A 15,200-nucleotide genomic window follows, 5' to 3' on the forward strand; every position below is an offset into this window, starting at 1 on the left:
TAGCGATATCAAATACTTATCAGTAATTGTAGCCTATAATTAAAATGATATTAAAAAAATAGAAATTTTTATCTAAGTACAATATATATTTCTTTCAAAATATAAAGAAAATTAAATATAATGATGTACTTTTATTTAACTAAAAATTTTCAACTAGTAATACATTGATGTATGGTTAACCATAATTGAGATAGTTATGAAATAATGATTTAATTAATTATATTAGTAATAATTTCAACTAGTAAATAAATTGTAAATATAACACTAATGAAAGAAATAATTAATAATTAGTTTGTATATTTAAATATACAATTTCTTTAGAAACAATTATTAGTTATGTGCTCTAAACAGGTGGTATGCAAATATATCTTAATATTTTACTTCTTCGATATTATTTTTCGTCCTGTATAAAGCTACGTTTATTCATTGTATTAATTTTAAAAATTGGCTTCGTTTTATAAAACTTGTTTGAATCTGTTTAAAAGGCCTTTTTGTAATAAAATATGAAATAATTGATGTAAATATTTCATCTCACATTCAATGTGTAATGTCTAATATATTGATAATGTGGTATTTAATTTTAATTTTCCCATATTAATTATCATAGAAAATTATAAATATATTAATATTTATACACCTTCTTTTACATAAATTCATATCAAAATGTTAACAAATAAAGAAAAATATATTTAATTTAGTTTAGTTCTTGTATTAATGATCTATCAAATTTATTAATAATTAATAATCTGTCAAATTCATTCATTAATCTATTTTTGTATTCGAGCTTGAATATATATATATATATATATATATATATATATATATCTATAACATATCTATCTATAATATATATTCAGTTATGTATATTTATATCTTTTAAAAATCTACGATAGTGTAGATTAATATAGATAGCTTAAAGAATTATAAACTATTTGAATTATAAACTATATTGATAGTTTTATTTCGACTAAACAATGCGGGAAGCCCATCGAATAATGAAAATCAATGCTCAAGTACCTTATCAGTGGACAATGCATGTATTAGTATCATTATAGTACTTTTAACCTATTTCTCGTAATTACGATCAAATTAGTGATCAGGTTATCAAATAACTAGTCACGTATCCATAATTGAAATACGTACTTCAAATTCGGAATTTAGGGCATTCAAAATCCTTTATTAAAATGTATATAAATTCTTTGACATAAATATATATCATTTAAATGTATTTTTATGTATATTAAGTTACATAAATATATGATTATGATTAATTGACGAAATATCATTAAATTTAGAGTATATATTCACATTATCTTATTTAATAGAATTAAAAATATAAATAATTATTTATTAATATTCTTTTTAAATTTATTATACATTAAGTTGAATATTACTATATATGAAACCTATAGTACACATAATCAGTAATATGTTTATATAGTTTTATTACTTTAAATTGTATTCTAATATAAAATTTTATTTCCATTTTTTTTAAATTTAATTCAACTAATTTACTTTATTATTTTATTTTCATTAAGAGAAAGTACAGCTTTTTATCATAACGTATTTAATAAGTGTGGTCTACAATATACTATATTTGGATACCATTATTAATATATTTTATGGTCCGTAATGTATAAAATAAAAGTAGTCTTATATTATTATATAATAATAAATTAATTAATAAGTATAATTAAAAGGAAATTTGATCATTTGAAAATTATTATTTAAAAATTAATTATATATAAAATTAATTATATAATAAATTAATTAATATGTATAATTAAAACGACACTTGATCATTGGAAAATTATTATTTTAAAATTAATTATGTATAAAAAATCCTATTAACAAAATATATACAGATGTTTTCTATTGATTTTTTCTCTATTGATTATTTTCTATTGATATTACATTTTGTAGCACATTTTAAAAATATTATCCATTCTGAGTATTTGATACTCCAGCATATTAAATTATTTAATATAAGCATTGTGTGTGTCTGAATATAAAAATGTATTAATTGAAATATTATTACTCATTAGAATAATAAAAAATATTTATAAATATATGATTTTTTATTGCAATTTTCTAATATTGATTAAAAAATCCATTATGCAAAAATCATGAACAAATATATTAGAAGAATTTTCATCTTAATTTCAACGTAGCTTAAGTTATTTTAATATCATTATTATATATTTTCTACTATTTTAATTTGTTATTAGAAATTAAATATTTTCATTACTATATTTAAATTTCTACAATAAAAATAGTATTTATAATTTGTAATCTTTATTGGTTAATAACATACGAAATTGTAATAAAAATTTATTTTTTATATATAGGAATGAATCTTATTAAAATTACAAGCTGTTCTTCATAGAAATAACTCTTATTAAAATATTAATTATAAAATTAAAAATTAAAGTATACAGTAAACATTAAATAGAAAAATATTGGTGATCGTTAATAATACATTTTGAAAAAAGTATAATTTATATTTGCTAAATGTAACAAGATTTATATAAAATATTTTTAAAAATTTAAACTTACTAATTATCTTTTTCACTTATATAAAAGTAAGAAGTTAATATTATAACTTGTAATGAATAATAAATTATTAAAGTTATTATAAATAAATACCAATTATTCCTATATAATTGAATTAAAAATAGTATTGTCTATTTGTACTATATATTGTGTTTATTTAAAAAAGATTCATGAATTAGTAATTATTATTTCTTAAATAGTAAATTACATAATTATTAATATAGCTTTCGAAAATTAATGTATATCTAACGAAAGTAAATATTAAAAATTTATTCATAACGTATTAAATGGCTTTATTATTCGAACTTTATTAAAAATTTATTATTTAAGAGAATGTATTTCAAAATAGTTATTTAAGTTAAAGAACACGAAAGTAATACAAGGAATTTTTCAAAGTTATTCAATTAGTGTCAGTCTTTTTTGAAGTTATTATTTAACTTCTAGAATGTTTTGGCTTGTGGCTCGAGATGTTTATTCTTTGTATAATAGTCGTAGGAACAATTAGTGGTAGGAACAAAATTTAAACAAAAAATTCAGCTCATGTAAATAACATGTATATAAAAGGAAATGTTAAAACTATTGTGGGAACATATTTTATTATGACCACATTATCATTTGAGCACAGCACAAGTACTGTACTATGTATTGTTCTAACTTGATTTACGAAATCTCATTATGTTGATTCGTAATTTTTAAATTTATTTTTATTTGTATCTTTAGAAATAAATTCCTTCAACATGTCATTTATTAATGTTTTTAGGTCGTTTGTCCTTCTATTAATTTCATTTGAAACCACTGAATACTGCCACTATTTTTGTTAAGACCATAAAAGAATTGCTGCGCATATTGAACTATATAAATTCACGAGTGAAAAGAATTTTAAGGTTCGATAGAACACCGTCATAATGAGTGTTTGAACATTGTCAATATTCTTAATAGAATTTTAATAATGATTGAAAGGCGTATAAAATGTTGTAATGGAAAGAAATTCTATGTTTTGAAAAGATTTTTAATATATAGCAGAAATTACTACAAATTTTTCGATATTTGGATAATGACATTTTAGATATTTTGGTAGAATAAATTAAATTATACTTACCATATTTACATAGAATATTATCTATTTAATTTATTTTAAAAGAAAACAATCAAATGCATTTTAAAATAAATGTATCATAAATAAAATTGTCAATTAATAATAAATATTCAACTTGTACATGCGTGTCTTTTGAAAATAATTTCGAATCACTTTCATTCTATAACTATTATATTGAAAATAAGTAATGGTTTTATTAAAATACATGTACTAAAATAAAATAATCAACTTCACAAATTAATTTTTTTCATTAAATTTATCGCAATAATATAAGTAATATAAATAATAATAATAATATAAATAATAATCTCAAGTTATAAATGTTCGATAATTGGAAAAACATTTAAATATTTTTTAAATATTTAAATGTTTGATTAATTATATTATTATTGCATTGATCATACTATTTATTATTGAAATAGTCTTTTCTACTTATAACTTCCAAAGTAAACTATAATTTATCTTATCAATATTTTATAAATTTTATTAATGACATGAATTCGAAGATGAAAAGTAAAACTCAGTATAGTAAAATAAATATTAACTAACAGGATATGTACATTTGCTTATTTATATTTAGGATCACACTTATATGTGTTTATTTACGTTTAGTTTATTTTATTTTATGTGAGCATTTATATGCGTAGGAACGAATGTTGAGTGTGCGCGAGTGTGTATTCATACTTGATTAAGAAGCAAAAGTAAACATAATAGACATGTTGATATTTAATGCTTTTATTTTTTTGCATTTATAAATAACTTTTTGAATTAAAGAAACGCATTTCAAGATAAATTTGAAGTGCTTGTACTGAAATTTCGAATATATTTTAATCTTAAAGATACTTATAATACAAAATAATATATATAGGAAATATTTTTAATTTATAAAGATGAAATTTTTAATTTACTGTTTGTAAAACAATGTGGGTTACTTTATTGGGTTCAGTTTATTTTGCAATTTAATTACACTAATATTAAACATGAGAAACGTAATTAAATTATACTAACGACCAATTAGTAGTACTTCTTCCAACATTTTTATATTAAAATGAATAATAATATATTAATTATATAAATAATAATGAAATTCTATGATTTTTTAATAACAAGTTAGTTAATATTATTCATACTATGTGGATTATATATCGGCAGTGATGTTATTATTAAATATGTTTTTCAAACTTTTGAATAATAAATTAAATAAAAATTATAAATTTGTATGCATACCTTTAGAAATAATTATGTCATCTGTGGTTATTAAAACAATTAAATTAATTTTATTACATTAATTTTATGAAATTAATTAATAACATTATTTAATGAATAACTATCGATTAATAACTTAATAATTAAATTAATTATTATCGATTACTTCACAAAAATAATATGCAAAAATGCACATTAATGCAAAAATGGGAAATAGATTATCGTACCAAATTAGCTTTCATCTTTACGCAATAAACAAAATTTATTATATATTGATTAAATATAATTAATAAAAATAAAATGAAGATTCAAAACAATTATGTATTTAAATGTGATTGAAACAGTACTAAAACAATGAATGTATGCTTCTTATGTAACCAAATAAAAATTCTTAATTTTCAAATATTTCAATAATATACATCTGAATCTACGATCAATGTTCCACATGCATTCAATATTATTTGCACTCTCTCTCTCTCTCTCTCTCTAATCTGACAATTCATAAACTTGTCGATAGTTTCAATTTATTTGGTACAGTATATACTGTACCAAATAACGTCAAATTCAATTACATCGACATTTTTTACCAAGTTGTCAATGTCGAGTCAAAAATTCGTTTCACTTACAAATTTGTAGGTACCTCACATACCATTGTGTATTAACCAACGAGTAAATGAATAAATGGGTACATCTCTTCTATGACCTTTCCTATAAATGTCAATCTCACTTGTAATTTTGAAGTTTGCTTGAGATCTAGTTAAAGTTGGAAACAAATCACAATCCAACGGAGAAGGATATTAATGAGATTCTACAATAGCATTTATATAATGTAGAAGAGTATTCGACTAGAATTAAACGATATTACATTGCTAAAATTTAAGTTCTTTGAATAATTGTACTAATCATTAATTAAGAATTAATTTAAAATTATTTTATATACAAATTTATAAAGCAATATTTTTAAAATTATTTAACTTTTTCTTTTTTAAATTAAAAAAAATTTTTTTAATTTAAATATTTATATTTTAATAAATTATTAAAGAATGCGTTAAAAAATTTATGTCTTATGAAATAAATGAATATCTTTAAAAAGCAAATATAATTTCAACGAAACGTAATTATAACAAATTTAAGCAAATAATTAAAATTTATAAATAGATTTTTGTTTATATAATATTCCAAAAGATTCTCTCAAATATATGAATATATTATGAATATAAATATAATAATTAAAAAACGACAATTCTGTTGAATATAGTTTTAAAATAAAATATATAATCATCAAGTTTTTAATATTTAAAAGAAGGTTAGTGACATTAAGCAATTATAAAAATTACTAATCTGGACTATTTCACTAGTAATATTCAAAACGTCTTAAGAGATAGAAAATTAATACAATGAAAAAAATTTAAGTAATATTCAAAGTTTATCAGAATCCGCCTGATGGCATTAAAATTCGTTCAATAAATGACTTTCTTCCATATTATTCTTATATTCATCCCGTTTCAAATATTTGTATTAATTATATCACTACTGATATTGATGAAAATAAAATTTAACGATTTATTATTTACAAGATTTTAAAAATTTACCTGAATTAATCGAAATTGTGTGCTCATATTAAATATTGCAAAAAATGTTAATAATGTATTTAATAATTTGATATGTAATACAACGATATTCACAATTTCAAAAACTGAATATCGATATTAAAGATGTCTAATCAAATCAATCTACTTATATATTACTAATATTTTATTTATATTACTAAATATAATTATAATAATGATTATTTAATAAATTAAAATCTTAGAACATTATCAATTATATCATTTAATAAAAATGTTTAAACGTACGTAAATAAATATTTTTCATTTAAATATTCAATATATGCAAAATTATATTGAACATAGGAATAAAATGTATTTTATGCTTTACTTAAATGTATAGATAATATTAATAATTACTTTCAAAAATTAATTTAGACATCAGCGATAGATCTCGGTGCCCAATAAATATAAAATCGTCCAAATTGAACTATGTCTTCATATATAAACTGAGATGAAACTTAAAGCCACATTTAAAGTTTATTGAAAGTTTAATATTTGTTAAAACTACCGAATATAGTTCATTTGAAATCATCTTATAATGTAATAATTATTATCCACTCAAATGTATTTTGCCCGTGTTATTCATATAAATTATCTGATATACAATCTAGAACTAATCCGAAAACGAATAGTCAAGTAATTAATTGTAGTATATTACGGTAAATGAATGAGCTGACCAACAATAAGGTATTTATTAATACAAACGAGCAGGTAGTAACTATTTTACATTCTTGATTAACGTACTCAAGTAATTTAATACTCTATTTTTACGAAAATTAAATTATTAATTGATAAATGTAATGGTAAGTGAGAAATAAAATTTTATGTATTTTAATACCTAAAGTTATAAAATTTAAATTATAAAGTTTTTCTTAAAGGGAGTACGCATATATGACAAACAATAATAAGATTATACATAACGATTGTTAAATTATGTTATATTTTTTTTTTTTTTTTGACAACGATAAATTTATATTTATTTGAATGACTATTGAAGGAAAAGACGTTAAACTGTATTCATGATTTCTGCTTGCAGTATCGGAATTTGCCGAGGCATTGGGTAATGCGATTGAATCCCACAATCAGAGTATCATCCGACTCGTCGATGACTTCCGAACTCGGGAAGTGAATTCGGAAGGAGAAGCGAACGGTGTGCAACGACTGTGGGAATACTTGCTTCGACAAGTTGAAGCTGATGCCACCGCATATCTTCATCTTGGCTCTCTACTCCAACAACATTTATCGCGACACACACTCGAAAATTGTTTCTATCATAAAGCCCAACACAAAGAGGTAAACATTTATTCGTAAAATAATAAGACCTATAAACGAAACGAGCTATTCATTATTTTTAAAAAATTATTATATTGTACAATATTATTTCCTACGTATTAATTTATCGTTTCTAAAAATATTCTAGACTACATATTCACTGACCAATTTGGTAGAATGTATTTTCATAATCTTATAAATTAATAATATTAAAAATAAATTGCAAAATGAATATTTAGGAAAAATATATACAGTTATGTAAATTTATAATGCGTAATGTTTATTTACTAAACTATTACTATTTAAATTATCATTTGTTTATTTGTATCTTTGCTATAAATATAATTTATCAAATCTTCATCCTTTAAACTGCTTTCTTTTTAAATATTTCTATCTTAATTGGTACTCATCCTAATATGTAGCTGAAGGTTGAATGATTAATTGAAATAATTTTTACAATTTTGTTGTTGTTTAGAATGCTAATATTATTGGTATTTAATGTTATTTAAATTGTCAACGTGTGCCCAAAAACTTCGTTGAATAACAATTATTGTATCATTCTATTATATTCCAAATTCGTTAAAAAAAAAACCTTGAATTTTAATTAATTTCAACATAATAATTTCAAACGTTATACATAATAAAAAGGCATAATTTGAAAATAAATAACTTTAGAAAATATTCGTATGTTAATATTGAAATGTATGTAGAGATAAACGAAAGATTTCGGACATTCAATTTACTAAATAATGGCAGGTTTTTACTCGTCGTAAAGCATACGAGCAAGAGGTTACTAAGTCGGAGAAAAATTTACAACGAGCACGAGCAGATTACAAGCAAGCTTATGGGGCACTCTTAGCGACAATCGAATCCAATCAGGATTCCGAACTTAAACGCGCCTACCTCGAAGCTCACAATGCTTATGTGCTCCAGCTGCGAGCTACCAACGCTACGGCCGAACGATACGAATTCCATTGCCTGCCTGGCTTGTTGGGCGAGGTAGCCGAGATCTATGTGCAATTGTGTACCCTCGCATGCAACTGTGTCGGTGGTATCTCCGAGTCTACCAGGGAAAAGGTGAACGAGCAGGCTAAAAGATATCAGGCATTAACGAAGGAGGCCAAGCTCGTCAATCCTCAATCAGATCTACAAGTAGGTAATTTCGTTCGGTAACTGTCCAACTTTTAACTTTATTAAACTAAGCATTTGATAATGTGAGGGATATATTTTGCTAGAAAATCATGAAGTAAGTTGGACTAATTTACATAATTTTTCAATCATTGTCTTGCATTGAAAATTATTTATTTTTTATATAATATCTTGTTGCACTACGCTTTTATTTTTCAATGTCGACCCACTTAAGATTCATAGGGTATTTTAAATATTATTAATTTATACCACTAAACAATGTAACTTGTAAATAAAAATATTTGAAGATTATTTATAAGTAAATGATACTCGATCATTATTTATGTTATTTTCTTATTATACTCGTTTATTATTTACGATATTCATCTTTATTATTTGATATCACAAAATGGAATCAATCAAAGAGAGGACTTGAAAACCAATTACATTTATTCCATAGGGAAAATCGATGTATGGAAAGTCAATTAAAATGATTGCAATAAATAATATAATTAATATTATATATAAACACTGCTTTTGTAGTTGGTGAATGTATTTATAAAAAACAGCTAATCACTTTATTATAAGTATATGTAATCCTCTCAATTCAATAAAGTATATTAAAATAATAATCAAGAATACGAATATAGATATTACATTTGTCAAAATAATTTATTTATTATTAATTAAATTAATGATATTTGTTTCGAATAATTATTGAATCAGTACCTACTGATTATTTCAATATAGTTATTATATTATAATAAAACATAATTACGAAATAAAATTTCATAAAAATTATAAATTATAATCCAGTACATTTTTCTTTGTGCTTTAGAAAACATTTCATATAACATTATTTAACACCTTTGAGAAATAGTTTCTCCTATTCTTTCATTTTAATTAAATGAATGAGATAATTAAAAATATGAAATTATAATTAAATTTAATTGCTATATTAATTTGGCTAACTGTTTATAATTAATTTTTGACAAACTCAAATATTAATTGGTTGCATTTGGTGAAATTACACAATTGAAAATATAAAAACAAACTACGATTGTACATAAAATAAATAATGATTTTTAAGATGGAAGATTGGATGGAATACATTACTTACTACTGGTTGATTATTACGTTGCATTAATATATTAAATTTATTTTCAATAAATGACAAATTATTTATATCGTATTAGAAGAAATCATATCCTATTCTAATATTATATAGGAGTAAAAACATAATAATAAAAATGATGCAAAGAAAAAAACTTTTATTAAAATTTTCTTAAGCACCTTATACAATAACAATAACAGTTCATACAGAATTTAGTCACGTTTTAAAATTGGAGTAACGATTTAATTTAATAAAGCCTTGATTAATTGAAGACATCATAATAAATATTTACAAATATATAAAAAATAAAAAAGTATTATACTATATTTATTAGTTAGTTTTTATTTATTATTTATTTATTATTGGTTAGTTATTATACTATAACTCGAAATTTAGATTAAATCATTTTTCAAACATTAAAACAAAGCATATTTAATTGAAATTAAAATACTATAGATAATACATTTTCCATTTTACTTTTATAGTTTGCCGATTATATTTTATTCTTATCGGCAATTAGCCAAAAAAATTCTTATTAAAAATCTTTTGAGATAATTACTTGCATTTTATTTTTAAGGTAATTACAAAATGGAAATATAAAGCTTTTCTTTTATGGTAAATAGTTTCTGTTTCAAATATTGCACTTATGTTACATATAATTTCAAAATACTGATAATTATAATGTTTTCTGTTAATTACCTATGAATGGATTATTAATAAAAAAAAAAATAAGTGTACTAACATATATAATGTAGCATATACTTATAAAATTGAGAATATTATTTTACTTATTAATTTATCTGTTCCTATTTTATTCTCAAATTTCAAATTCTTTTAAATTTATAAATTGTAAAAATAGAATGAGCATTTAAGAAATATTTAGTAATATATATATTTATAATGTCCCATAAATATTTAGATAAGGATTATTTATACACAGTTTTATAAATGTGTCTTAATTATTCGAAACAATTTATTAAAAAACTAATATAAATTTCTATATGTATAAGAAAAAACACAAATTACTTTCAGGCTCTAGCACGAAGTTTAGCGGCAACCGCGCAACCACGTAAACCTCCACGTCGATTGTTCATAACACCGTCGCCACCAGAGCAAACTACTTCTGAACGCATTAATAGTGTGCCTGCATTAAGAGATGAGCTTGTACCTACAGGTAATAACAGCCTTGCTATTCTTGAAGAAGACTTAAAACTTGAAGCCGAGAAACTCATAAAACAAATTACCCGACTGCAAGATTCTCTCGATACCCTAAATCGTATGCAAGGCAAGTAAGTAATTATATAAGATAGAAGATATACGACAATTATTATTCCCTAAGCATAGACAATTATAAATTTATATTTTCTAATGTAAGACCGCTGAAAATTTATTTAATTCTTTTATTTCTGTTCTTCACCATTGCACAAGTATCGAAGGTAACTCCTACACTAAAGTAGCTGAATTGCAAGAGGATATTTCAATACAACGTTTCGATCTAGGTGTTGCGCAATTGCATCTGGCTGCTGTTAATGCTCAGGTACTTTTTCTATTATTTTGAAGGATTTATAATTCTTAATAAAATCAATAAAAAGTAATCTACTCTATATACATATAAAATTTGTATATTGTGAAAATTATATTACGAATAAAATTATATTAACAAGGATATGTTTAAAAAAATTTTAATATAATATATCACCGAATTTGTATATTTGTTTGTAAATGATAATATATAATCGTCAAATTAATCATACAAAATTAAATAAAGTCACATAATTAATAATACATATATTCTTATCTTAATTGATTAATTAATCGTATAGAATAAATGTGTGTATATATATATATATATATATATATATATAATAAAGTTTTATAATATACTATATTTTATGAAATTATTTTTTACAATAATAATTATTCTATGATAGTAGTATTTCAAAATGAGTTGTTTTAGCAATTTTTAATAAATTTTAATTAATAATTTTAATATACAAATAAATTTTTTGGATATAATTATAATTACTTTCTAAAACAAATATTGTTAAACTCAAACAATAGACTAATACTATATTTAAAATAAATTCATAAATTTATCTTGTTTTAAATTTCAATGCGATTATATTTTTAACTCTTAGTCTAATATAATAAAAAATCCAAATTTATTAGTCATAGCATTTTCTTTATCAATAAATAACGACATAATAAAAAAATTAGTAATAAATTTATGTTTTATTATATTATTAATTATTGATTGTTAAAAAAAAATATTTTGCAATATATCCTGATATGTACTTATATTCTGGCATGATTTAAAGTATTCAATTTGCTAAAAAATATTATCCTACCTATGATTTATCTAATATTTGTAAGATTTAATTTAAGACATTTTTTCTTTTCGTTATTATTTACAACTCTCGATAAATTACAATATTCATGTAAAAAATTAAGAAATATCCAATTTTTTATTATACAAATAAAACAAACTAAAATTTTATTTAAAGTAATGTACATCTAACAATACGAAATAATAGTTATTTATTGATAAATATAAAGAAAAATCAAAATAGTGTTCGTTTCTTATATCAACTAATTTGTAATCAAATTATTTTTATCAATGAATATATTTAATATATTTAATATATTTTATTTATTTAGTATATAGCAATTATGTTCTTTTGTAATAATAAGTGGAAAGCTTTATATAAAAATCTTATTGCATTAAATTATTATGGACATTTTGTTTTATAACAAATATATACGTGTTATTAACACATCGTGCATACTTTTCAATTCTATGTAATATAGCATAGAATGAAAAAATATTTTATGTTGTGTACTTTTTAAATACGACATTAACTATGACTCACACGTTGTAAATGTACAAATTACATCGTTCTAATGTATGAAATTCATACTACTTTATCATGCGATTTTCATAACGAGTTTCCTATTTTAATATCATAAAAAGCTTTTTTCTTTTATTCATAGATCTATTATTATTACTCTGAGAGATATGAATTTTGTTATCATTACCTTAACTTAAAGTATCTTATTAATTATATCAGTGACGTATATTTAAAATAATATAATATAATTTAAAATAATATATAAAATAATTTAATAATGTAATTCAACATGCATTTTCAATTAAATAACAATAATATAAGTAATTTAAAAATAATAATTTGGTATTATTCATTAAATGATACTGGAATTCTAGATATAAATATATTAGCATCGTAATTTAAAAGAACATAAATTTAATTACAACATTGATTTTGTCAAATCACAAATAAAAAATGGTATATTGTTTATTTTCACATTCATAGTTTTATTTATTTTCATAAAAAGAAACAATATTTTTAATACAAAAAACGGAGTACATATTAATTCATAAAATAGAAAATATATCAAATATATTAGTATAATCGAATACATTGTTAAATTATGCATACAAAAACATGGAGCTGTTGATATTTAAAAAAATATTGAACATATACAAGATAATTACATAAGAATTATTTTGATAAGAAATTTAAAAATTCATAAATCAATTAATCTGACATTCTTTTCATAATACATATTTTATACTTAATATGTCTATTTTTTATATTTAGGAATTACAATCTGTTTTTAATGTAATTCTGTATTTATTTTTTGTATAGTATTATAATAAAAAATGTCAAAATGAAATTTATTTATGTAAAATCAAAAAAAAAAAAAAATTATATAAGAACAGCAAGAAAAATTAACAGAATTTTTTTTATTGAAAGTTATTAAGGCACAATTTTTTAAATAAATAATTGATAATATGAAGAAATAAATTTCTTGTTCTAAAATTATTTATATTCTGATAGTTTTTGAATCTAACTTACTATTTAATATAATCATTAATCTTCTACCTATATATTTTTAAACTGTTATATTTATTATTAAAAAATAGCAATTTCCTATTAATTTATAAGAAAATGAATCAGTTTCATTTTTTATACAATAGGTGTGCAACTCCTAAAGATATAAACATTTAAATCTAAATAATACATGTATAGCATGCATAGGTACGTAAAACTCTGCTGCTTAATACAAGATAATACAATACATTATCAATGATATTTGAGCCGTTATATTTGAGTTTGTACAGTACATTCGAATTTTAATTCATTACTACTCTAACATTTTAATATTTTCTTTCGGAAACTTTGATCTTAAAAGTTATTTATTCTAGTAAAAACATGTTAAAATATTATTTGGAAGAACGAAAACATCTCAAAATTACAGTATTAGAAAGGAAAAATATTTTTCTTAAATAAAATATCTTTAAATAGTTATTATTATTATTATTATTATTATTATTATTTTAATGTAAAACTTTGTATCTATGAATATGGTATCATATGATTAAATACATTATTTATTTGCAAACGTACTAATTATAGTCTTGTTTAGTTTATTTTTGAAACTTCGTATAAATGATTGTTGTATCATTCGTTTACTTTGAAAAGCAGTTGATTTTCAAATTAGTACTTAAATTTATAAAAAACATATAAATTATCGTAGATAAACTTAATACAAATTCATATTTCATTAAGTATTTTTAATACATATTAGATAGAAGTGAAATCATTTTTTACTAATACAAATGCTGTTTTACCAATATGCAATTATAAAGCTACAAACGAAAATCTCAATGTCACTCACTCTCTTTGCACATGCGCGCACATGTGCACCTTGCACATCTGCAGTTTAGAAAATGAAATTTCATCTTTTTATCTCTTTTCAACCCCTTCAGTATTGAACTACATGTAAAATATTACTAAATATTATTTATCATGTTCCTTACATATAAATGCCTCTTTCTTCTAGTTTCGCCCCCCCCCCCTCTCTTGATCTCATTAATTCTTCTCTTATTTTTTACATTTCTCTCTTTGTATCATTACTTGTCCTCCTCTTATTTTCTTTCACTATTCTACATAATCAGAATTTCTTTTTAAATTAAAAATATGATTTGTAATATACATAAATATTCTAATGTATTAGTTAAATAATGTACGGATATAAAAATTGTGATTGCGTGTGCAAGCGAGAAAGTGAACGAACGCCCGCTATTGCCGAGGACGTGACATGCGCTCTCATAACTAGGTCAGAGAAAAAGAATGAGAAAAGGGTAAAAGGAGGAAGAGAAGCGAGAGAAGTGCATAGTAAAAATCTATCCTGCCAA

The 15,200-nt window shown here is 21.6% G+C and overlaps 1 protein-coding gene across 1 annotated transcript in view; it reads left to right on the forward strand.

Moving 5' to 3' along the window:
- Positions 1-15,200, forward strand: part of Stacl (SH3 and cysteine-rich domain-containing protein) — a 57,920-nt gene that overhangs the window by 12,205 nt on the left and 30,515 nt on the right. The window contains exons 2-5 of the mRNA XM_011496447.1: positions 7,502-7,758; positions 8,494-8,889; positions 11,012-11,268; positions 11,405-11,516. Coding sequence (XP_011494749.1) covers positions 7,502-7,758; positions 8,494-8,889; positions 11,012-11,268; positions 11,405-11,516 — 1,022 coding nt within the window. The remainder of the gene's footprint in view (positions 1-7,501; positions 7,759-8,493; positions 8,890-11,011; positions 11,269-11,404; positions 11,517-15,200) is intronic.

The sequence above is a fragment of the Ceratosolen solmsi genome, unplaced genomic scaffold (assembly GCF_000503995.2).
Source record: "Ceratosolen solmsi marchali unplaced genomic scaffold, CerSol_1.0 scaffold29, whole genome shotgun sequence".
NCBI classification, from domain to species: Eukaryota; Metazoa; Arthropoda; class Insecta; order Hymenoptera; family Agaonidae; genus Ceratosolen; species Ceratosolen solmsi.